At 40.8% G+C, this 26,539-nt stretch overlaps 1 protein-coding gene across 13 annotated transcripts in view; it reads right to left on the reverse strand.

Moving 5' to 3' along the window:
• Positions 1-1,138: 1,138 nt before the first annotated feature.
• Positions 1,139-26,539, reverse strand: part of MDM4 (MDM4 regulator of p53) — a 45,832-nt gene continuing 20,431 nt past the window's right edge. For 5 of the 13 annotated variants that reach the window (XM_055234265.2, XM_055234266.2, XM_055234267.2 and 2 more), the window contains 6 exons: positions 21,740-21,807; positions 20,929-21,028; positions 16,295-16,455; positions 14,563-14,712; positions 12,347-12,427; positions 1,139-10,115 (listed from right to left, as the gene is read on the reverse strand). In XM_055234265.2, the coding sequence (XP_055090240.1) occupies positions 9,546-10,115; positions 12,347-12,427; positions 14,563-14,712; positions 16,295-16,455; positions 20,929-21,028; positions 21,740-21,807 (1,130 nt within the window). In that variant the 3' untranslated portion in view covers positions 1,139-9,545. Of the gene's footprint in view, positions 10,116-12,346; positions 12,428-14,562; positions 14,713-16,294; positions 16,456-20,928; positions 21,029-21,739; positions 21,808-26,539 lie in introns of those variants that run through there. The other 8 variants (XM_063613681.1, XM_055234271.2, XM_063613682.1 and 5 more) reach the window with 6 other exon arrangements.

Below are 26,539 nucleotides of genomic sequence, written 5' to 3' on the forward strand. Positions count from 1 at the left end.
AGGTCACATACAAAATGTGAAAAGGCTTAAGTAGACAAAGAAGCTGGCCCCATTATTGTTTCCAATGCTCCTTGTTTTGTTTTCATTTAAAAAATGTTACCCACCCAGGAGTTCAAGACCAGCCTGGGCAACATGGCAAAACGCCATCTCTTCAAAAACACAAAAAATTCAGCCAGACGTGGTGGTACATGCCTGTGGTCTCAGCTACTCAGGGGGCTGAGATGGCTGGATCGCTTCAGCCAGGAGGTCAAGGCTGCCATGAACCTCTCACCACTGCACTTCCGCCTGGGTGACAGAACAAGATCCTGTATCAAAAAAAAAGTTACAATGGTATGTCCAGTATCACCCCACCCCATCCCCAAGGCCTCCTCAGATATATATTACACATCTCTAAAGGATATCATTTATATGGCAGCCTATGAACAGTGCCCCAAGAATTACACAGTTCACACCAATCTGTACCAACTATATGGTAATCCTGCCCCCACCCAAGCTCAGGACAACTAGCTGGATATTTCACTCACCTTAATGGCTTTAGCTGTAAGTGAATGACCTTTTGAAAGCGTATGTGCTACCAAGCTCGTTGTGGGCCATTCACTCTTCTTTGGTATCCTGCCAAAGAACAGAACCTGAGGGTCATGGATCAGTGGCTTCAATGAAGCCCTGAAATCGATGTTTAATATTGTGCTACTTATAAGGAGAGGTTTCATGAGGTTCATTAGCTTTTCAAGGAGCACTATAATCCCCAAAAGTTTAAGAACCACCATTAGAGACCCTAGCAGATGCTAGGCATACCAACTGATTAATGCATATGGTGTGACAAACCCTCAGTACCACTCGTGCTAGCCCCAATTCAAAACCAGAACAAGCTCAATGTTAGAAAATACTCTGTAAAATTTGATGGATTTCTTCAGGATTGGGACCCTGAAAATAAAATATAGCAATTGCTCTAAAAGGTAACTGGGGGAAAATATCCAATGCTGCTGATTTTAAGTCCATTAGCTTCCCCAAAGAAGTAACAGAAGTAATTTTCTGTTGTATCTTTGGTCTGTTGTATCAGACCAAAAGATCTAATAGCAATGAGATTTAACTGTATACACACAAAATTACCTATTTCAAAAATAATGACAACACACAATGGCAAAAGGAAAAACATTTAATACACAAAAAAAGCACAATTAAAAAGTATTAAAAGCATTACATAGTGCAAACACCAAAAAGACAGAGCTATTAACTTCGTGGTGCTTATAAGGAAAACTAGGCAAGAATGCAGAAAATGCCTTCCTCTTTCCTCATTTAGTGAGCTGGCCACATTCAAAAGGCTTTTATTATTATTATTATTATTTTCGAAAGACTGAAGTTTTATTATTACTCAATTCAGTCTCCCAAAAAGTTATTTTAAATTGCCACTTTCTTCCCACTTTATGAAACCACATTTGCTGCTCTTGACTGTGATTCTCTGATGGGAAATATTTGGAAAATTGCATGTTTTCTACACATTGGCAGTGCATTTTATGCCACCTACTGAAGTGTATGTAGAAAGAGACGTTTTGGGCCAGGCACAGTCGCTCACGCCTGTAATCCCAGTACTTTGGGAGGCCAAGGCGGGCAGATCGCCTGAGGTCAAGAGTTCAAGACCAGCCTGGCCAACATGGTGAAACCCTGTCTCTACTAAAAATTCAAAAATTAGCCAGGTGTGGGGGTGCACGCCTGTAGTCCCAGCTACTTGAGAGGCTGAGGCAGGAGGCAGAGGTTGCAGTGAGCCAAGTTTGCGCCACTGCATTCCAGCCTGGGCGACAGAGTAAGACTCTGTCTCAAAAAAAAAAAAAAAAAAAAAAAAAAAAATTTTTTTTTTTGTACATCAAGACCACAGCAAGGTGGTTTTATCAGGATAGAATGTATTATCCAAATTTACAAACTTCTCTCAGAACACCTAGAGAAAGAACTCTTTTCTAGTCAAGAGCCTCATATCAAAGAAAGAATACCTAAACTAAAAGCATGGGTAAAAGGGCTTGCAGTAATCAAACAGGCTCTGCCAGACAGGCAATAAAGGGGAGCTTGTGCTCAGCTTCCAGAACATGAGGTATTCTGAATATATACCCCAGAGCTTGGTACACCAAGAGCATAATAGGTTCTTAGATCTCTTCAAGGAAATTAATAGGCTTCAGAATTGCTCTCCCATATTTAATCCCTACAATAAACTATGAGGTAGAAGGGTAGGTATGTATACTGCTTTTTATAGATGAGAAAAACTGAGGCATACGGAGGTCAAGATGGCACTCAATACTTACTCTACCTCTACCCATGAGGAATAGTGCATAGCTAGAGACTAAAGAAAGTCATATTCAGAGGTTGCTATGAGGTCTACCTTGCCAAGTGCTGAGGAAGCCAAGAAGCATTTCATCCATCCTTTGAAACATTTCCTGTTGATTTTAAAAGGGGGAAGAAAAAAACCCAAAAGAAACACTTCGATTCTCATTGAAAAGGAAGTGAAAAAATGAGACAAACTACAGAAAAAAAAATAATTCTGTAAGAAGGAAGCCTGACCTCAATTTCTTTGAGACAGGGTCTCTGTCACCCACCTTAGATTGCAGTGGTGCCATCTCAGCTCACTGCAACCTCCACCTCCCAGGCTCAAGCGATCCTCCCACCTCAGTCTCCTGAGTAGCTGGGACAACAAGCGTGCACCCACCATGCCCAGCTTTTTTTTATATTTTTGATAGAGACAGGGTTTCGCCATGTTGCCCAGGCTGGTCTCGAGCTCCTGAGCGCAAGCAATCTGCCCACTTTGGCCACCCAAGTGCTGGAATAACAGGAGGGAGCCACCGCGCCTGGTCTGACCTCAATTTCTTAGTGCTGAGACAACAGGGGAGCTAACTCCCTATCCTGCATCACACACAGAAAGGAAGCCTCAACTACAAGTTGTTACTTTATTAGATAGTAGCTCTGCCGTCACAGCTTCCCATCTACTGCCTAACTCTGCAACAGAAACATTTCCCAGGACTGACTGGAAAGAGGAATCTTATCTAAAGATACTGTAGTTACAAGGGCTGATAAGGGTCTTTGGTATAAAGGCAATATCCAGAAATAAGATAATAACTTTGGAACTAAGGGGATATAAATGACACAGCAAAGGTGGAAGAAAGGGTTTTGCTTTTTAAGGGAGATCAGAGTTTTATTATTACTCAAATCAGTCTCCCAAAAAGTTATTTTAAAATGCTGTTTTCTTCCCACTTTATGAAACCACATTTGCTACTGTTGACAGGGACTATCTGACAGAAATATTTGTCTGTTGATATCAGTACTTCACTGTTTAAAAAAAACAATGCCTTCAGATAAGAAATTAGGGGCTCTAATAAGCTGTTATAATGATAAACGTCCTTTTTTTTTTTTTTGAGACACAGTCTCACTCTGTCACTCAGGTGGGAGCGCAGTGGTGCAGTCTCGGCTCACCGCAATCTCCGCTTCCCAGGTTCAAGCGATTCTCCTGTCTCAACCTGCCAAGTAGCTGGACTACAGGTGCACGCCACCCTGACCGGCTAATTTTTGTATTTTTAGTAGAGACAGGGTTTCACCATACTAGTGAGACTGGTCTCGAACTCCTGAGCTCAGGCAGTCCACCCACCTCGGCCTCCCAAAGTCTTGGGATTACAGGCATGAGCCACCACCCCTAGCCTAATATCAATCTTCAATAAAGCATTTGCCAAATTACAGCAACTGCTCTGAAAGAGGAATTGCTCTTCTAGCATTATTTGACCCTTTTTAGGTATCCTAGACCCTCTTTACCTTAAGAAATGGAGAATTCCAGCCGGGCGTGGTGGCTCACACCTGTAATCCCAGTACTTTGGGGAGTTGAGGCAGGCAGATCACGAGGTCAGGAGATCGAGACCATCCTGGCTAAGATGGTGAAACCCCGTCTCCACTAAAAATACAAAAATTAGCCAGGCGTGGTGGTGGGCACCTATAGTCCCAGCTACTAGGGAGGCTGAGGCAGGAGAATGGCGTGAACCCGGGAGGCGGAGGTTGCAGTGAGCCGAGATTGCGCCACTGCACTCCAGCAGTGCAGACAGAGAGAAACTCCGTCTAAAAAAAAAAAAAAGAAATGGAGAGTTCTACTAACTGTCCTGTGCTCCCAGAGGGGATTCAATGAGGATCGTAAGAAGGAAAACAACCTGTAGGAGAAGCAGCATCTTGGATTTCAGATAAAGTACCAAAAAATATTAGCTATCTCTTTCTGCAGACATGCCTCTTTCTCAGTGACACTTTCAGTCATTCAAAAGGCTATTGGTAGAGGTGCAGTAAATCCAAGTGTAGATTTACTGTAAGTTTATTCAACTACGCTATATTCACCAATAACGGCATTACCAATAATGGCATTAGTGCACATCAGAAGATCTGAAAATGCTAATGGGACATTTCCCACAAAAGGAAAGAAACCCAGTGGCTCCTATAAAGGGAAAATACAGCAATGGAAAGCAAAATGAAAATTTCTGTCAAAAGAAAGTACTTCTCAAAGCAATCAGGAAAAACTTCCCAAATTAGCCACTATCTCAGATACTGATTATTTTGTTTAGCCTTAGGGGCCTCAATATTCCCCCTCATCTGCTAAACTTCAACTTGTTTACTCACAAGTCTGATAAATTCCAGCCAAGTAACCTTAACATTCCCTATGGCAGTGCAAAATTCCAGACATTTGTAAACACTGTACATTTCACGTTTGGTACATTAGAGAGCTTACTGGTTCATCTTTGATTCTAAAAACATAGCTAATTCCTAATCTATGGCCATTTTTAGCAAAGGTAGCATCAGGATCAAAACATGCTTGCACACATGCACACTCATGAGTGGGAGAACCATCAGAACAAACTGCTCCTTAGGATATAGTTCTGAACAATTTAAGAAGATAACTGACTAAATGGAAAACAGATTCACAGTATCTAAAGCCATATATCAGAAATTCACATAATTCTGAGGGGAAAAAACTCAAATATCTAGTTAACAATTGTCTTCCTTTCAAAAGCGAGTCAAGAGGTAACATTACATAGCTTTGTATTATAGAACAAAAGAATATTCACCAATATATCAGAGACTTCAAAAGGGAGCCAACATTGCATTGAATTGACACACAAAAAATGTTACAAATGACCTTGACCCTTAAAAATAAATTCTTACAAACCAAATAATACCACACAATGCGTTACATACATCTAACTATACATAAATTATAATTAAAACACAATTGCATATTTCAAATGCTTGGCAGTGACTCAATCTTACATTACAGAAGTTAGTGGCAGTGTGGAGGCTGGCATGGCTCAACTCCGATCCACTGTACAAGCCTAGGATTAGAAACCCATACTATTCCATTGGTAGACTGGGGAAATGGCATACCATATTAAAGATCCGGTCTAAGATTTTTATAAAGTCTGATTTAAGCATTAAATAAAAAAGCATACCAATTACTGTGAAGTACACTGCAAGGAGAGTGAGTTAATATTGAGACAGAAGAACGTTTTAGCCGTAATACTGAAATTCATTGTTGTTCTAATGATTTGTCATCTCTGCTCTGAACTTTTTGCCCAAGATAACAATCATAAATATTAATGTAAATGACAACTAAAACAAGAAATCTGATGGTAATGTGGTATGATTTCATTATTCAGTCTACGGCACGTTGCAGCAGAAACAACGAGCTCCAATGACACAGATCCTTCCTCACAATCAAGATTTCAACTCGAACAAGGCTTACCTATAACTAGGTGACCACATAATTTAACATCCAAATGAAGACATCTGAAAGTGAAAGGGGACAGGTAGAAAGAAACCAGGTGGGATGCAGAAAAATGGGAGCAATTTAGCAGTCTCCAGAAAATCAGAGCACATGGTCCCAATAACTACAGCTAAAAGGTGAGTGTCAGTATTTGGAAGTTTCCTTATAGCAGTAAACTCTGAACACTTCACATATAAACTATGCCTTGCTTTAGTTTAGCGGCAGTGAGTAACAAAAATCTGTACCGCAGTGACAAGGAAAAAAGAAAATCAAAAACAGATCAAGAAAATAGTTTAAGCTGGGCACTGTGGCTCATGCCTGTAATCTCAGCACTTTGCGAGGCCGAGGTAGGTGGATGACCTGAGGTCAGGAGTTCAAGACCAGCCTGACCAACACGGTGAAACCATCTCTACCAAAAATACAAAATTAGCCAGACATGGTGGTGCACACCTGTAATCCCAGCTACTTAGGCGGCTGAGGCAGGAGAATCATTTAAACCTGGGAGGCGGAGGTTGCAGTGAGCCGAGATCATTCCATTGCACTCCAGCCTGGGCGACAAGAGCAAAACTCCATCTCAAATAAAAAAAAAGAAAAGAAAATAAATAAAGTTTTCTACAAGTAAAGACGAAATTCGGCTCAAGTACATATCTTAGGATTGTCCAAGTACTTAGTGCTAACAGAAGCAGTGAAAAACCCCGGTGGGCAAGCAGGAAGAGGAGTAAAGCTGAGCAGCATAAGAGGATTCTTTCATGGGCAATGATGTGCCAAATTTAGCATCAAATACCTATAAAGTAAAATGCTTAATTCTTCTTAAGTTTTATTAAAAATTATAACTTGGCTGGGTGTGGTGGCTCATGCCTGTAATCCCAGCACTTTGGGAGGCCAAAGTGTGTGGATCATGAGGTCAGGAGTTCGAGACCAGCCTGGCCAACATAGTGAAACCCCGTCTCTACTAAAAATACAAAAATTAGCCGGGCATGGTGGCATGTGCCTGTAGTCCCAGCTACTTGGGAGGCTGAGGCAGGAGAATCACCTGAACCTGGGAGGCAGAGGTTGCGGTGAGCAGAGATCATGCCATTGCACTCCAGCCTGGGCAACAGAGTGAGACTCCGTCTCAAAAAAAAAAAAAAAAAGCAACAACATTATGAAATTTTTTTTTTTTTTGCAATTTTTTTTTTTTTCTGAGACAGTTTCGCTATTGTTGCCCAGGCTGGGGTGCAATAGCACAATCTCAGCTCACCGCAACCTCCACCTCCCAGGTTCAAGCGATTCTCCTGCCTCAGCCTCCTGAGTAGCTGGGACTACAGGCGTGCATCACCATGTCCGGCTAATTTTTTGTATTTTTAGTAGAGATGGGGTTTCTCTGTGTTGGTCAGGCTGGTCTCAAACTCCCAACCTCAGGTGATCTGCCCGCCTTGGCCTCCCAAAGTGCTGGGATTACAGGCGTGAGCCACTATGCCTGGCCCACGATTTTTTTTTTTTTTTTTTTCAGCTCATCAGCTATTGTTAGTGTCAGTGTATTTTATGTGTGGTCCAAGACAATTCTTCTTCCATTGTGGACCAGGGAAGCCAAAAGATTGGACACCCCTGTCTAGGGCAAGGATTCCAAATGTTCTGTATAAAACTTGCATAGGGATTCCAGGAACACTTGTTCAAATGCAAATTCCTGGTCCAGATCTCAAGGATCAGTCTCTGCAGGTTTGGGCATTTTTAACAAGCAACCCTTGTGATTTTTATGATCCTTAAGTTTGACAATTCTAGGGCCTTGGTCTTCAAAATAACACATGCATACCCTTGAGAACACACCAACGTTTTCCCATGGGGTAAGGGTACATGCATAGCTCTATGGAAACCAACTTAAAGATGTCCAATTTCCATGTGTTGTCCTAAAATATGTGCTCTGATGAGGCCTCTTCAGATCTACCATTTCTCTTTAACTCCCTTTTCACAACAGCCACACTCCCTACCCTCAAAAAAAAAAAAAAAAGGCTGCCTCTCAAACCATCCAGTATCATATCAAGGGGTATTGCCTTGGTGTAAGCAGCTCCAGAGGCGCTAAACAAAAGGATCAAAAAAAATCTAAATGACTCCTAAGAGGCAAAGAGGGTAGGGGGCAGTAGCTCAGGACTGCAATCCTAGCACTTTGAGAGGCTGAGGCAGGAGGGTTGCTTGAGGCTAGGAGTTTGGAACCAGCCTGGGCAACATGCCAAAACGCTGTCTGTACAAAAAATACAAAAATCAGCTGGGCATGGTGGTGGCACGCGCCTATAGACCCAGCTACTTGGGAGGCTTAGGTGAGAGGATTGCTTGGATCTGGGAGGTCGAGGCTGCAGTGAACTGTGATTGTGCCAGCGCACTCCAGCCTGGGCAACAGAGCAAGACCCTGTCTCAAAAAAAAAAAAAAAAAAAAAAAACCAAAACTGATCCTTCTGAAGGCTGTGCCAGAGAAGTATGTTTGTTTATCTGAATTAAAACCAAGACATGTTCTGACGGAAGTTAAGTCTGATTTGGCTAATTAAATTAACAGGCTTTGCCAGTTTATATGACAGGACTTTTTCTATAAATTTAATCAGCTAAATCTATAGCCCCAGGGCTTTCATAAAAATATCTTTAAGCCAAGCATAGTGGCTCACGGCTGTAAGCCCAACACTTCGGGAGGCTGAGGCGGGGGAATCACTTAAACCCAGGAGTTCAAGACCAGCCTGGGCAACATAATGAGATACCGTCTACAAATTTTTTAAATTAGCTGGGTGTGATAGTGAATGCCTGTGAGGGAAGCTGAGGCTGGAGGATCACTTGAGCCCAGGAGGTGAGCCATGTTTGCACCACTGCACTCCAGCTTGGATGACAAAGTGAGACCCTGTCTCTCAAAAAAAAAAAAAAAAAAAAAAAAATCTTTAAAGCACATATATAATATGCAATACGTTGGATAGCATATCCTTTGTAAGTACTTAAATTTTAAAAATTTAGATTTCAGATTAAAGTCTTGCAAAAGGGCCAGACTAGTTGCCTCATGACTATAATCCCAGCACTTTGGAAGGCTGAGGCGGGAGGATTGTTTGAGCCCAGGAGTTCAAGACCAGCCTGGGCAACATAGTGAGACTTCATCTCCACAAAAAATTAGCCAATGTGGTTATGCTAGTCTATAGTCTCAGCTACTCAGGAGGCTGAAGTGGGAAGACCACTTATGCCCAGGAGACCAAGGCTGCAGTGAGCCATGATCATACCACTGCACTGTACTTCAGCCTGGGAGACAGAACAAGACAGACCCTGTCACCCCACACCTCCCCTCTACCCCTGGAAAAAAAAGTGCAAAAAAACACTAATCTAGGGTGAGAGCCATGAAATAGCTGAAGGACTGTCTGAAAGGGGCAGAAGGGAGTATTTTGGGGTGACAGAAACATTCTATTGCTTTTTTTGGGTGGTTACTCAGATTTCTACAACTCGTTAGAAGGAAACACTTTATCATGTTAATTATACCTCAATATTGTAAATGGGCATGGAAGAAATCTCTTGTTTTCAAGAGTTTTTCTTTTGGGTTCACCTAACTATGTATCTGACTGCTGCATAAAGTAATCCATGGCACTTCATAATTTGACTGATCAGATTACTTCTGCTCTTCATTGTTAGCTCCAGTATTTTTCTTACAGCTACCTTGGATTTTGATGCCTCAGAACATTCTCTGACAGGTTGGAAATAAAATTAAATAAAGGATTGATTTTCAAATAATGTGGTAAGTGAATTGAATAAATGCATTTTTATGTTCACACTACCATTATGCTATAAAAACCTTAATAACCAGCTGAATCTCTTTCTTGCAAATAGGGCATGAAGCCCCAGCCTTCTTTAGTCTTCTGGCACAGTGAAAACAAGTGACAAGATGGCCCGTCCTCCCATGAATAATGTTCCCGTCTCGTGGTCTTTTCTCACATAAGCTACATGGCTTCAAGAGATTCTGGCAATCCTCCATGTTTTCTGTATCTGTTCTCTGTTCAGAAAGGTTATCTAACTGTTCTCCCATGCTTGAGATGGTCTCTTGGCTTTCAGAACTGTGAGCCAAATCCAAGAATTCCACCGAGTTGCAGGGATCAAAAAGTTTGGAGTTTTCTTTCTTTATATACACATCTTTAGGTCTAACAACAGGAGCCGAAATGGTTCTTCGACAATCAGGGACATCATTTCCTTCATTTTCCTTTTCAGGTATGGCAGTGATATCAGACGTGGAGAGAGAATGGGTTAACTTTGAACAATCTGAATACCAATCCTTCCTCAAAGCCCAACAACGAAAACAGTACCTCTTGCTTGGAGAGTTAAATTTCTTGCATTCAGTACACTGCCACTCATCCTACAAAGACAAGTGAAGCCAATTAATACTCAGGGGGTTAATATGATGCTGAGAAAAAGGAAAGAAGGTCAAATGCATTCACATCCTCTCACTAAGCTATTCCACATCAGTGATCTAGCCTAGGATTTGAGCAAATTCTACAGCCACATGAAGGAAAGTCTTTGGAAGTTTTACACCAATAGTGCCACAACTGCTATTTTCAAGCCAAAATCTGATACAGCTATCTTTAAGAAAGTTAAATTATTCTGGCTTTCTACCTCATCTTGGTGAAATTTACATTGTTTGCTGTACCTTATGGGCTTCGTTGGAGTTATTTTTCTTTGCACAACTTACTCCTTTATCGGGCAAGAGGCTGAAGAATGAAGAGAACACTCTGTCATTCTTTTCTACACTAATAGCAAATGTTATAAAGTTTGGCAAAAAAGAAAGCTAAAACAAATGAGATTTGAAAACTACTAAATTTACTCATGCACTCTCATTGCACTCAGGATTATAGGTATAACTGTATGCCTAAATCATGCCCTCTGAAAAATAAATGTTATTGTCCTTGAATGCCACGTAATTTTTCCCTACTTCTCCATATTCAAATTAGGAGACACTAGATCTCAATGAATTTTAAATGCTTTGCTTAATTCAAAAATAGCTATGGGGAACAAGAAAGAATATTTAATGTGGTTAACTGGCTTTGACAGGCTTTGATTTGACATAAGCTGAACTTGATTACTTTCAGGCCAAAGGCCAAGCACTTCAAGTCTAGAAGTCATAACTCAATTGTCCAGACCGAGAGGCAAGGGCACAACCATGTGTTAAACTGGGACTCCAGACGGCCTCAAAACACTCTTGCCAGTCTAAGATCTTCCAATCTCATTTAAAATGCTATACAAATAATCAAAGGAACTTCATAAAGATTTGGAATTTGTGACTGATGGTGTGCCACAGTTTTAACTGGCATCACTTTTTCTTAGTAGGACATAAAATAATAGGGCTTATTAAATTCAATGGCATCTTTGATTTGATGAAATACAGTCCATTTGCTTAACAGGTTTTCTGCGCCCAAGTAGCCACAGAAGTCTGATTAAGATAGAAACATGGCCGGGAGTGGTGGCTCACGCCTGTAATCCCAGCACTGTGGGAGGCCAAGGCGGGCGGATCACCTGAGATCAGAAGTTCGAGACCAGCCTGACCAACATGGAGATCCTCGTCTCTACTAAAAACACAAAATTAGCCGGGCATGGTGGCACATGTCTGTCATCTCAGCTACTCGGGAGGCTGAGGCAGGAGAATCGCTTGAACCCGGGAGGCAGAAGTTGCAGTGAGCCGAGATTATGCCATTGCATTCCAACCTTGGCAACAAGAGTGAAACTCCATCTCAAAAAAAACAGATGGAAACATTTATCTCTGTTATTTGTATTATGGTCAGGAACGCTTACTGGACCAATATATTTCACTTTATTACTAAGCTACACACAGGTCATTGGCAATGAACTACCATAATGATCAACAGTGATGTGGTGGGAATGGGGGAAGGATCAACACCAGAAACAACCTAAAAATGTTTCTCTTTCCAAGCAGCAAAATGTAAAATCCCCTTCTTATGCTTCCTCCACGAATCTTTTTCTCATAGTGTGTTACCTGTGGCAAGACTAAAAGAAACATGGGGAAATAGCAAGAAAAAAGCAAGGTATACATTTGGGTCTAGACTTGAGTTGTCAACTAGTGACAAATCCATCCCTATTAACCTAAGAGTGGAATATCGAGTCTTCTTTAATAGTCCTCCATTAATACTAATCTGTGTGGAAATTAAGCTGTTTTCCATTTGCTTTTTAAGAAAACAATGACAATATTATTTTTATATTCAACAAATAATTTTAGATAGCCTATGGGTCTGTCTTTGGGATTGCAGAGAAGTGTTGAGTCAGGGAAAGCAGCGCAAGACTATTTTGAATAACTTTGTGTCTCCAAAGAGATTTGATGGCAGGGAGAAAGGCACACAGAGGCATTTATCTCATCCTTTTCAAGGTAGGGAGAGGATAAGATCAAATTATCCCCTTCCCTTCTTAAGTTCCAATAAAAACCTCTTAAAAAATGTAAAGAAACCAACATCACTTAGCAACCAGGCAAGGGAGATAGAAATGGAGGAGAAACAGCACTCTTCAACACAAATGAACTGCTGGGATTACATCATCTGAAGATGGGGCTGGTGCAAAATAGCTTTCGCTAAAGATTCATACCTCAGAGGTAACTTCTACATCAGTATCATCACTTAAGGACTTAGAGTCCTCAAGGTCATCATTTTTTCCCACTTCAATCACCTGTGAAGGCAAAAACATCTCATTAGTAATGTTTACTTGTTTTAGATGAGGCTAATTACCTAAAAGCAAAAAAGACAACTGCTTCAATTTAAAACTCACATTCTTCTCCCATCTCTAGCACTTAAGGAGACAGCTTAAATGCAAGACCAAACACACGATTCTGCACATCTAGTTGGCATTTCAGTAGTAGCACAAACAACAGAAATGCACCCAGAAGGGTTACCAAATAAATTCTGCATTCAGAAGAGAAAAGATGCCCATATTTATGACTTTAAAGAAAATAGCTGGGCGTGGTGGCTATTTTACAGCCAGGTGCCTATAATTTCAGCACTTTGGGAGGCCAAGGCAGGAGGATCGCTTGAGCCCAGGAGTTTGAAACTGGCCTAGGCAACAGAGCAAGACCCTGTCTCTACAAAAAATAAAAAGAATTAGCCAGGTGTGGTGGTGCACGCCTGTAGTCCCAGCTACTTGGGGGCTGAGACAAGAGAATCGCTTGAGCCCAAGAGTTCCAGCTTGCAGTAAGCTATGATCTCACCACTGCACTCCAGCCTGGGTGACACAATAAGAGCTTGTCTCTAAAACAATTTAAAACTAAATAAATAAATAAACAATTTCAGAGTAGAAAAGCTCCACATTGTTAAACGTGAAATTTTTTATCTAAGCAGACAGGAAGAATGAAACAAAGTATTTTAAAAATTTACTTTTCACATTCAAAAGTAAAACTAGTCATGTGATACTCTGGCTGTCCTATAGAAACATGCCCATAGGAACAGAAACAAACAAAAAAAGTCCATTTCAGAAGTGAGGCGTGTTCTAAATTTTAAAATTTAGAACTTAAAAATTTAAAGCCCTAGTTTTGTGGTCCAATAAAAAGAATAAAACCAATTATGAAACAATTATGAACCTCTGTACAACAACCTTCTCACAAATGGTCAAGTATTTTAAGTCCCATCTCTATAAAAGTTTCCTAGGCCAGGTATGGTTGCACATGCCTGTGACCCCAGCTACTTGGGAGGCTGAAGAGGAAGGACCACTTGAGCTAAGAAGTTTAAGACCAGGTTGGGCAAAACAGTGAGATACCATCTCAAAAATAAATAAATAAAAGTTTCCAAATGTCACTTTTGTCTTAATTCAAGCCACCTGCATTCCTTCTAATGCTACCCATATAACTAGTCTAAGAGAACCCAAGTACCATTTGACTACAATGAATATACTAGGGTTTCCTTCAGGAACTCAAAATTCTTTGAAAATCCCTTAAATAACTAAAAAGGATGACCCAATTTTTTCTTTGCTGTATTTATCCAATGGATGTTTACCAACACTCTTCTACATGCTGGCCACTGGATCTCCTCCCCAATTTCTTCTGAGTCTTGAGCAAGTTGCCTGTATGACTCATCTGTACATGAGTACATACCATATGCATGAGTACTTCATGAGTACATACCATATGCATGAGTACTTCATGAGTACATACCATATGTACTGAGAGTTCAATCTCCCCTCTTTTCTACTATTTTAACACTAAAATAGCTACAAAGAAATAATCTTATCTTTCCATTTAGGTATAACATGGTTATGGAAGCTATCAAGATTTCCAAGAAATAAGTTTTCTCCTACAGACTGCTGCTCATTTAGAACAGGGGTATCCAACCTTTTGGCTTCCCTGGGTCACACTGGAAGAATTGTCTTGGGCCACACATAAAATACACTAACATTAATGATAACTGATGGGCTAAAAGGAAAAAAAAATCACAAGAAAACTCATAATGTTTTAAAAAAGTTTATCAATCTGTGTTGATTCAAAGTCGTTCTGGGCCGCATGTGGTCCACAGGCTGTGGGTTGGACAAGCTTGATTAGCACCTTACCTTGTTAGCAAAGGGAGAGAAACGGTAGCTCGTTGCTATAAGCAGGGGAAAAAAGAGTAGCTTACTGCTTTTGACTAAGTAGGGGCTTTTAAGGCAGCCCTGGTTAACTTAATACTTAATGTGAATCTTAAAATTGGATTGAAAAATTAATTAAAGTTAAAAAGGGGATTATGTGAGCAATCTGTTGTACAAACAGATACAGAGAGAGCTGAACAGATTACACTATAAGCACACAAACAGAATCAACATGGAATTTTTCCACAACATACCTTTTTGTCACTTACTTTCCCTACTTCTTCACTTGTTTGTTCAGTATCAGCAGCTTCAACTTTTATTCCAACACCTAACTGCTCTGATACTGACTCATTCAAAAACCACAAGTCATCTGTAGTATCTGAAACAATGGCAGTACCCACATCCTAATAGAAAAAAACAAACATGAGTTTCTGTATTCAGAGGTTTATCAGCGATGTTGAAACAACACAAATGAACCCAAAACTCAATGTCGTCACACTACATCGCCAAAGAACATCTTGCCTTTATTCAGTGGACATGTATTCATTCAACATATATCTACTTGACACCTACTACGGATAAACTAATGGATGGATATAATTGTGCCAGGCATGGACTTTTTTAACACTAAATCAGGTATAACACCTAAGAAACAGTACTGAACAATTTAAAAGGTAAGGACTTGTAGTTGCTCAAGTAAACAGAATCTATTCCCTAAATTCCCTTCTATAGTTGACACTCTAAGAAGCTAGAAAACATTCCATTAGTTCTGACATATTCCTTCCCCTAAAATGGTCAAGGATGCTTATTAAAGAAATATGAGAAATACTGATGGTCACCCAAACCTTTGCCCTGACACTTTCTGAACTTCATATAGAACTAACTTTCTGTATTCATCTATGAATATTTCATGACATGCTTTTCTACAACATTCATGAGAGACAATTTATTATTTTGCCACTGTTATATAGTCATTCATTTATTAAACAAATACTCACTGAATACCTATTATGTGCCACATACTGTTCTAGGTACTAGGTAATGGAAAAAGTAGTGAATAATACAAAAGCCCTGGCCTTACATTTCAGTGGTAAACAGACAACACATATATATAATATAGCAATATTTTTACAAAGTGAGAAGTACTATGGAGAATAAAATAGGATAAAAGAGAAGAGTGGCTAGAGAGGCTATTTTAACTAGGGATGCGTTTTGCAGGGCCACCACCTATAACTACACAGCTCCAAAACGAGAAGTGAATGGATCCTACCAGAACTGTGTAAGTAGTAATAGCCTTGGCGGCCAGGGATGACCTCTTTGAAGAAATTACATTTGAGGTGAGTCCTAAATCATCAGAAGGCAAAGAAAGAATATGGGGGAACAGTGTTCCAGAAAGAGTAAAGAACAAACTTAAGGTGCCTGAGGAAGGCAGGAATTTTGGGCTACAGTGTCAGAAGGGAGCCTGGTATATCCAAAACGCATGTAGTGAACAAGGAAGAATGACAGGAAGTGAGGAAGGAGGGGGCTGAATCAGTTATTACTATAGTAAAACAGGCGCACGCAACCACACATGGCTAATTTTTTATTTTTTGTAAAAATGGCGTCTGTGTTGCCTAGGCTGGTCTCAAACTCCTGGGCTCAAGCAATCCTGCTGTCTCGGCCTCCCAGTGTTATAGGCTGAGACTCCCAGAGATTACAGGCATGAGCCACTACGCACAGCCAAAGGCTCCATTTTGAAATTGTTCAATGTCAAATCCTCTAAGTAGAGTTGTTAGTTAAATAGGCATCTGGAAACTGAAGTTGGGCATTTAGGGAAGAGGTAAGGACTAGAGATACAGATTTGGGTAGCACATGCATACAGATGGTATTTAACACCATAGGAGTAAATAAGAATTCTTAGAGAATATAATGTGTGGTCAAGAGTAACCAAGAATGTTACCCTTTCAAAAGAAAAAAAAACCACTCCCCTTCAAATGTGAAATTTACCTGATTTGTCTGTAAATCAGTTGAGCCATTACTTCTAGGTGTATAGTTGCTTCTCAAGTTTCCTAAAAACCACCAAGGCAGGCCAGCTACATCCCACTCCTCAAATCCAAGGTCCAGCCTAGATGTCTCATCTTGGGTTAAATTTTCAATTAAGTCTTCATCTATACAAGTCAAATGAAAAGGATGATAACTATGCACAATATGTAATAACCAAGACTATCTTTAGAATACTTAAAACTTCTTTATAAAATAGGTAAAAAGAAATTCCTGTTCTAAGAAAGAAAGAACCAGAAATCAAATATCTGTCTTAGTGGCAGAGCTCAAATCTCCTCCCTTGTTTGGGCTTCATTAGCAAGTAATGACACTACAAGTAGATCATCGTTGATCAAGTTTAAACTCTAAAAGCATTGTCTTCTATGAGCAGACAGGAAAAAAAAAAAAGACTCTAAAAGCATCTGGACAATGACCTTGTTCTAAAAGAATTTCTACATGGGCATTTACTGGCATTTTAAACACTCCTACCATGTGTAAACTACAGAATTACTTGCTCTAGTACATAGTGCCTGACAATAGTTTGATTAACAGCACTGCAAATGATGGTAACATAGTGGTCTAACCCTTAAGATCAAAGCAAGGCAATACAAACCATAATAGGCGATCACAAGGTTGTCCAGGCAATCTCACTGGTACCACATATTCTGGGTCATATCTCAATAATTCGTATGTTTTAGTAGGTAACAACCACTATAAAACACTAAACTCCAGGTTGTCCAAATACATACATATGCCCTTGCTGGATCAATGGGCTCTTAGAGCTAAGTATCTAGGCATACCACAAATACTAAGACCCCACATTATTTCAAGTAAAAGATCTCACATTGTACATCTGAATGACACTGAGGGCAGCTAATAACATAAGTCTCTTGTTACCACGATACTCTTTTCTTTCCCATACTCCAGTCTTTTGTTACGCTCTACTGCTCCTTTCTTACTTTCTCATTCTCTTCTACCTCTTCCCAATACATTAGGCCTGCCCACAGCAACCATGGGCGTTAACATGTGCTGAAGTACATATGGTGAAAGAATTTCTGAAATACATGGGTCCTTGCCAGAACATAAGGTTACCCTATTTACTTATAAATTATGTCAATAATGCTGACTAAAAGGCTTATCTGTGGCCAGGGAAACTTCAATTATGTTTCTACTTATTCACTATTGAAATTATCAGAAACCAAATTCTTGAAATGGTGCCATATTAAAGTCATTCTTTCCTACTCGAGCTCTACAACTTATGAAGGAAATGAAAACAGGTCATTCTTTCCACAAATAAAAATTCTGTCCCTTCTACCTACAGGTATTCCTGAAAATACTATTATTTATTCCCAAATTTTCATCACGAACTACATATCCTCCCTTGAGTTGGCTATTCTTAAATACCTGCCCTTGCCCCCAACTTTTTTTTGAGACAGTGCACCACTTCGTTGCCCAGGCTGGAGTGCAGTGACATGATATTGATTCACTGCAACCTTCGCTCACTGCAATCTCCACCTCTTGGGCTCAAGTGATCCTTCCATCTCAGCCTCCTGAGTAGCTGGTACCACTGGTGTGCACCATCATGCCCAGCTAATTTTTCACTGGGCTAATTTTTTGTAGAGATGAGGTCTCGCTATGTTACCCAAGCTGGTCTCGAACTCTTGAGCTCGAGTAATCCCCCTGCCTCGGCCTCCCAAAGTGCTGGGATTACAGGCATGAGCTACCATGCCCAGCCTTGATTTTCTAACAGTGCCCAGCCACGTTCTTATATATCTTAAAATTGCCTTTTGAGTACAAAATAAGCAAGGATTTGCATTAAGGAATAAAATTACACACTTAATATCATATAGACTGGAACAGTTGCAAAGTAACTAGGTAGACCAAAATTCAGTTTATGCTTAAATGCAATGTAAAGAAAACAATCCGGCATGATAAACTTATTCAAATTTAATTTAAGCTTTTAAAATAACTTCAGCAGCCAAAGTTTCTCAGACATAACTAGAGGCTTAACCTGCTACTGGTCCACATGCCTAGACTAGAAGCCATCATGCCATAAAATGACTTTGGGGAATTTATGATTTTACACATCTTTGCCAAAACAAAAACAAAAAATTAATTTTAGAAAGTGTTTTTTTTTGTTTGTTTTTTGAGACAACGTCTTGCTCTTGTCCCCCAGGCTGGAGTGCAATGGCACGATCTCTGCTCACTGCAACCTCTGCCTCCTGGGTTCAAGCAATTATCCTGCCTCAGCCTCCCAAGTAGCTGGGATTACAGGCGCCTGCCACCATGTCTGGCTAATTTTTGTATTTTTAATAGAGACAGGGTTTCACCATGTTGGCCAGGCTGGTCTCGAACTCCTGACCTCAGGTGATCGGCCTGCCTCAGCCTCCCAAAGTGCTAGGATTACAGGCATGAGCCACTGAGCCCAGCCTAGAAAGTGTTTTTTAAAGTAGAGTTTTGGGGAAAATATGGATTAACTCATTAGCCTGACCACGGCATATCTAATGGAATGGCAAAGCTCTGACTACCATCCAAGGGCAAAAATAATTTTTCTGGATTTGGAATATCTGCATATACATAATGAGATATCCTGGGGATGGGACCCAAGTTTCCTTTTTTTTGAGACAGAGTCTCGCTCTGTCGCCCAGGCTGGAGTGCAGTGGCGCGATCTCAGCTCACTGCTAGCTCCGCCTCCCGGGTTCACGCAATTCTCCTGCCTCAGTCTCCCGGGTAGCTGGGACTACGGGCGCCCGCCACCACACCCAGCTAATTTTTTTTTTTTTTTTTTTTTTTTTTTAAGTAGAGACAGGGTTTCACCGTGTTGGGCCAGGATGGTCTCAATCTCCTGACCTCGTGATCCACCTGCCTTGACCTCCCAAAGTGCCAGGATTACGGGCATGAGCCACTGCACCCGGCCAACGGGACCCAAGTTTTCATGTACACCTTGTACACATAGCCTGAAGATAGTTTTATATAATATTTTAAATAATTCTGTGCATGAAACAAAGTTTTCACTGCAACCTGTCACATGAGGTCAGGTGTTAAACTTTCTACTTGTGGTGTCATGTGAAAAAGTTTTCAGCGGCTGGGTGTGGTGGCTCATGCCTGTAATCCCAGCACTTTGGGAGGCCAAGGCAGGTGGATCATGAGGTCATGACGTCAACCCATCCTGGCCAACATGGTAAAACTCCGTCTCTACTAAGAATACAAAAACTAGCTGGGCGTGGTGGTGCATGCCTGTAATCCCAGCTACTTAGGATGCTGAGGCAGGAGAATCGCTTGAACACAGGAGGCGGAAGTTGCAGTGAGCTGAGATTGAGCCACTGCACTCCAGCCTGGCGACAGTGCAAGACTATCTCAAAAAAAAAAAAAAAGTTTTCAGATTTTGGATGCTCAACTTATTCTAAGATCCTCTGAAAGGGTCCTGCACTATCCTAGTACTCATGAGTTGCTAAAAGAGCATTACCATCTTTCAAATTGAGAATGCTCAACATTTCAAATTTAGAATGCTCAACTTATATGAGGCTTCTTATATCTCATTCTTGGCTTTGTGATTAAGTATATTATGTCATCTTTGCAAATTTCAAAATGTGTAAAAATTTGGCCAGGTGCAGTGGCTCATGCCTGTAATCCCAGCACTTTAGGAGGCTGAGGTGGGTAGATCATTTGAGGCCAGGAGTTCAAGACCAGCCTGGCCAACATGGCAAAACCCCAAAATTAGCCAGGCGTGGTGGTGTGCACCTGTAACCCCAGCACTTTGGGAGGCCGAGGCAGGCAGATCACCTGAGGTCGGGAGTTGGAGACTGGCCTGACCAACATGGGGAAACCTTATCTCTATTAAAAATACAAAATTAGCCAGGCGTGGTGGCACACGCCTGTAATCCCAGCTACTCTAGAGGCTGCAGAGGCTGAGGCAGGAGAATCGCTTGAACCTGGGAGGCAGAGGCTGCGGTGAGCTGAGATCACGCCATTGCACTCAGCGTGGGCAACAAGAGTGAGACTCCGTCTCAAAAAAAAAAAAAAAAAAAAAAAAAAGGCCGGGCGTGGTGGTACACACCTGTAATCTCAGCTACTCGGGAGGCTGAGGCACAAGAATCACTTGAACCAAGGAGGTGGAGGTCGCAGTGAGCTGAGATCGCACTGCTGCACTCCAACCTGGGTGACCCAGGGAGACTCTGACTCAAAAAAAAAAAAAGTATGAAAATTAGCCTTTGCCTCAAGTAGATAAATCAAAATAAAAATTCTAACCAAATCATATACATACAAGAATACTAAGATTGAAAAGTCTAAGGCAGCTGAATTCATGTATACAGAAAATTCACCTGGTGGCAAATCAATAAATGTGTAGCTATTTTCTAGTAGCATGCTAGCTCATGGAAGGGTCTTGCACCATCCTAGTACTCATGGGTTGCTAAAACAGCACTACCATCTTCAAAGTTAACAATGGTAGTAATTAGGTTGTTAAAAAGGTTTTCAGAAAAGGATGAGAAATTATGACATATGCCTCTCCTACTTCACATATGGAGAGATTTAAAAAAAAAAAAAAGGTTGGGGGAAGAGGAAGAGAACAAAAGTCTATATAGCTTTAAACCAAAACATACCTTCTCTAGAATGTATGCATTTATGCTCTGAGGTAGGCAGTGTGGGGATATCGTCTTCTGTAGTTCTTTTCCTGGAAGTGGAACTTTCCTCTGCACTTTGCTGAAAGAAGGGAAAGGTGTCCATCAGTGCAGTAGAAATAACTGAGACCAGGGGATGTAGCAGTTCCATTCTGGCTCACCAGTTAGTGTGCAACACAATGGGTTACACACAAGAAAGAGAACTCAAGTTCACAACAGTCATCAAATAAAGGCAACACCTCTCCTCAACCCACTGTGAGCAAAGCTAGAAGAATCCCAAACCTGGGGGGAAAAAAAACCTCTGTACAAAGGCCAAAATCTACTGTTAAAAACAGGCTATCTGTATAAACCCTCAAGTCTACTACAAAATTAGGCATAATTCAGAAAACATATGAAACCCTCACCACGTACCAAGATGACTATAAAGTTTCCCCAGGTTTGGGGAAGCTTTAGGAAATGGCCTGACATGAACTTAACTGCAACAAGCCTATTAAAATCTAATAAAGCAATTTCCTCAAACACACACACACAGGTACACACAAACCCAAAGAAAAATGCAACTGGAAGAACTGAAGATCAGAAGTGCTACATCCCAAAGAAAGGTTCAGAGACTGGAACTCTGTTATGGGCAGAACAGAGAAGGTTCACTCTGTCCCTGGTCTGTGAACTCCCAAGAACCTTTCTTATTAAATTCTTACCACATTCAGGGAAAGGTCTTGGGAGTCCAAGATCCATAGGTACAGAGAAGGGGCCACTCTGTACAACAAAAGAAGTCACCGTGTGGTGATTTTACCTTCAGTTGGTCTTGACTTGGAATATCCATACTGTGATCCTGTGCGAGAGCGAGAGTCTGAGCAGCATCTGGATAGCAAGTAAAACAAAAGGAAAACCTTCCCTGGTAATAACCATTCTTTCCACACAAAAAGGACCTCAGCAAACAACCCGGGAGCCAGGTTTAGTCCCTAGAAATGTACTTCTCCATGTTGGCTGGACAAAGCTCTCATTTGCAAGGGAAAAATCAAAATTGATAAAAATGACAAAGACCAAGACAGGCCATATCCAAAATATATTACCAAAATATAATTGGGAAAAAAAACAGTGCAAAATAGCTAAAAATGTCAAGCTTCCATATCAAGCTTTTAAATTTTTATATGAAAACTGGTTCCAAGCAGGACATAATGGAGATCATTTTTGTGATCTCTTCCTATATTACCAAATTCGCCTAACTCACAAACAATAGCAAAAAAGTGTGTGGCTTTTTACATTTAATTTTGACTTTCAAGTGTTACGTCATACAGGGTTATGAGATCTTAAAATCTGGATTTTTCCCCGTTTGCTTCATAAAACAATAGCATTTTCATCTAAAGTGACATTCTAAGTGTCAAGGATAATTTTATGGTTTAAATTCCCATCACCATCACCTGTATATAAATTAATTTTTTTCATTGTCTTATTTTTCCCAGTTACTATAAACATTTCCTAAGCAGCAGCAGCAAATAAAGTTTTTCTCAAGGCCAATGAAAAGAACCAAGGAAAACAACCCAATAGAGAGAAATTCTTAGATATTACATTAATCTAAAAGAGAAATGCATTCCAAGGACTTACAAAGAAATTTTTCAAGTAGAATAAAAGACAAAAACTTGGCTACAGGAAAAGATCAAGCTGCAAACAATTTAATAATCTGGACTATTCATTATTTGAGGCTATGTAAATGAGATACACCCAAAATAAGTCTACTGTGGGCCAGGTTCACCAACCACTACCAGGTTCAGAGATAAAATATGGAAAATATCATCACCATCTGATAAAGGCTGCTAGAGGAAGGATACAGATCCTACAACTGATCTGTCAATGCAGTTCTACTGAAAAAAGCAAACATTTTCAAAATTCTAATTATAAAAAATATTATTTCCAGAAACATTTTTGTGGACAAAATGGAGACAATGAAAAGTTTGAGAGACAGCATTTTCTGACCACAGTGGTCTTCAAAGCCAAGTTCGACTAACATATAATGCAGATGGAGCAATTTTTTTGTTTGTTTGTTTGAGACGGAGTCTTGCTCTGTCACCCTGGCTGGAGAGCAGTGGTGCAAACTCGGCTCACTAAAACCTCCACCTCCCTGGCTCAAGTGATTCTCCTGCCTCAGCCTCCCAAGTAGCTAGGATTATAGGCGTGCGCCTGGCTAATTTTTGTATTTTTAGTAGAGACGGGGTTTCATCATCTTGGCCAGGCTGGTCTCAAACTCCTGACTTTGTGATCCACCCGCCTCGACGGCCTCCCAAAGTGCTGGGATTACAGGCATGAGCCACCGCACCGGCCAGGAGCAATTCTTTAATAAAGCAATCCTATTACTGTCATTTACATTTCTAAAGCCTTACTACCTTACTTAGATTAAAACAGTTACAAGCAAAAATAAATTATCTGGGGAAACCACAATGTAAAAAAGAAGTTTTAAAATTGGCCGGGTGTGGTGGCTCACGCCTGTAATCCCAGAACTTTGGGAGGTCAAGGTGTGTGGATTGCTTGAGCCCAGGAGTTTGAGACCAGCCTGGGCAACCCACCAGCCTGGTGAAACCTCATCTCTACTAAAATCACAAAAATTAGCTGGGCATGGTGGTGCGCACCTGTAATCCCAGCTACTTGGGAGGCTGAGGCAGGAGAATCACCTGAACCCAGGAGGCAGAGGTTGCAGTGAGCTGAGATCGCACCACTGCACTCCAGCCTAGTCAACAAAGTGAGACTCAGTCTCAAAAATTAATAAACACACACAAAGTTCGTCATATTTATTTCATTTGTATACATGGGAAAATTTGGAGAAATAATTTAGAAAGAACTACCATTTTAGGCTGGGCGCGGTGGCTCATGCCTGTAATCCCAGTACTTTAGGAGGCCAAGATGGGCGGATCACGAGGTCAGGAGATCGAGACCATCCTGGCTAACATGGTGAAACTCCGTCTCTACTAAAAATATAAAAAATTAGCCAGGCATGATGGCAGGCACCTGTAGTCCCAGCTACTCAGGAGGCTGAGGCAGGAGAACGGCATGAACCTGGGAGGTGGAGGCTGCAGTGAGCCGAAATCATGCCACTGCACTCCAGCCTGAGTGACAGAGCAAGACTCCGTCTCCAAAAAAAAAAAAAGAACTACCATTTTAAACAATGGCATCTTCTTGATCAAAATGAAAAGTTTAACCCATTTGCAAAGGTATAAAATTATATGAAAAGCACTTCTCTCATCTGTCCTTTCAAATAAAACACAAGCAACCCAAATCACAAAAATCAACAGATGGCCATCCACAAGCACCAATGCAATTGCAAGTCAGAACAGATAACGAATCAGAATTACTTGGGGCAATTTTCTGGTTTTGATCATCATACTATTATTATGTCAGATGTTACCATTTGGGGACTCTGGATAAAGGGTATAGGGAAACTCTATGCAATACTTTTGCAACTTTATTAAGTCTGAAATTTTTTCAAAACGACAAGTTAAAAAATAAAAATGGGCCAGGCGTGGTGGCTCACGCCTGTCATCCCAACACTTTGGGAGGCCGAAGAAGGGGGATCACTTGAGTCCTGGAGTTCAAGACCAGCCTAAGCAACAAGGGGAAAACCTGTATCTACAAAAAAATATACAAAAAACTAGCCAGGTGTGGTGGCATACTCCTGTAGTCCCAGCTACTGAGGAGGCTGAGGTGGGAGGATTGCTTGCGCCATGGAGGCGGAGGTTGCAGTGAGCCGAGATCTTGCCACTGCACTCTAGCCTGAGCAACAGAGAGATCCTGTCTCAAACAAAACAAAACCAACAAAATATTCTTTATATGGCATGTTAAATTCTGCAGAGAAAGTACAAGAAAGAAAATGAGAAAAAAAAAAGGGAGAAATATAGATATTCAGAGAACAGATCAATCCAAAAACAAATTTTACTGAAAAAGTAGATCAGCAATTATAAAATCCTCCATGTATCTCAAACCTTTAGTGACTATCACAGGAAAGCCATGCTATTTTACAAGTGACTGAATTTCAATAAAGCTGCCATATCATTTGCAGGATCTTCACTCTCAAATTTACAGCTATGTGAAGTGGGCATATGACTCAATGAGACTAACAGGCTTCAAAATTCAGTAAGTTCAAAATCATGTTTCAGTATGAGAACAATGTCTCTTTCTCTGCCTTTAAAGAATAAATCTTTATTAGGAATTGATTTAGGTCTGGGCGCGGTGGCTCATGCCTGTAATCCCAACACCTTGGGAGGCTGAAGTGGAAGAATCACTTGAAGCCAGGAGCTCAAGACCAGCCTGGGCAACATAGCAAGACCCCATTTCTACAAAAAAACAAAATTAGCCAGGTGCAGTGCAGTGCCACTCACCTATAGTCCTAGCTATTTGGGAGTCTGAGACAGGAAGATGACTTAAGCCCAGGAGGTAGAGGCTGCAGTGAACTATGATTGCACCACTGCATTTCAGCCTGAGCGACAGAGCAAGACTCTCTGCATTTAAAAAAAAAAAAAAAAAAAGAAAGAAGAAAGAAAGAAAAAGATAAAAAGGAATGGATTCTTCTCAACCTACTTATTTCAGTAAACTATCAAAAGATAGTCAATCTTGGCCAAGTGCAGTGGTTCACACCTATAATCCCAGGACTCTGGGAGGGCAAAGTGGGTGGACTGCTTGAGTCCAGGAGCTCAAGATCAGACTGAGCAACACAGCAAAACCCTGTCTCTACTAAAAAGACAAAAAATTAGCCAGGCATGGTGGCACGTGCCTATAATCCCAGCTACTCAGGAGGCTGAGGTAGGAGAATCACCTGAGCCCGAGAGATCCAGGCTGCAGTGAGCTGAGATGGTGCCACTGCACTCCAGCCTGGGCAACCAGAGACCCTGTTTCAGAAGAAAAAAAGATGGTCAATCTAAAAAGATTACTAACTTGGGCTTTCTTCAAAGGGCAATGTTAATATGAAGCTCACAAAAAGACTTTATGTAGTAGCGGAGAGGGAAAAAGTTTCATTATTTGGAAATGGCTACGTTCAGTCTGTCCAGTTTATTTACCTATCTCTTACAGACCACCATTTTGGAGACTCCAGACTCCAGTACAGCCAGTTTCCTATACATATCTAATAGATTAAACTCAAAGAGCAGTATTTAGAAGGTCTAGAATCAAGCAAAGGGTTAGACAAATTGGCGTTCAGATAAGAGATGGCTAAAGGCATTAGGTATAAGGTTCCTGAGTGACCTGTGTAACAGACGGATCAGACTGATACCACCTGAACCCACAGATTGTTAACATGACTGACTAAAATAGAGACAGGCAGACCTTACATGACTCTGATGTGATTAAACAGAAGTACAAAGCACCACCTATAAAGCTTTCTTGGCAAAAAATTTAAACTTGAATTTATTCAAGCACTACCAGTTTACCAAAAATAGAGAGGGTAAAGAAACACATTAAACAAAATCACAAGGATACAACCTGCCAACTCTAGAATGTGGGAAATCCTACAGAACAAATGACCCATTTCTTCAACAAGTAAATGACATGAAAACAAAAGGAAAGTTAAGTTTTATAGATTACAGACACTTATGAGACATATCAACCAAAG

This window comes from Symphalangus syndactylus, chromosome 19, assembly GCF_028878055.3.
Source record: "Symphalangus syndactylus isolate Jambi chromosome 19, NHGRI_mSymSyn1-v2.1_pri, whole genome shotgun sequence".
NCBI lineage: Eukaryota > Metazoa > Chordata > Mammalia > Primates > Hylobatidae > Symphalangus > Symphalangus syndactylus.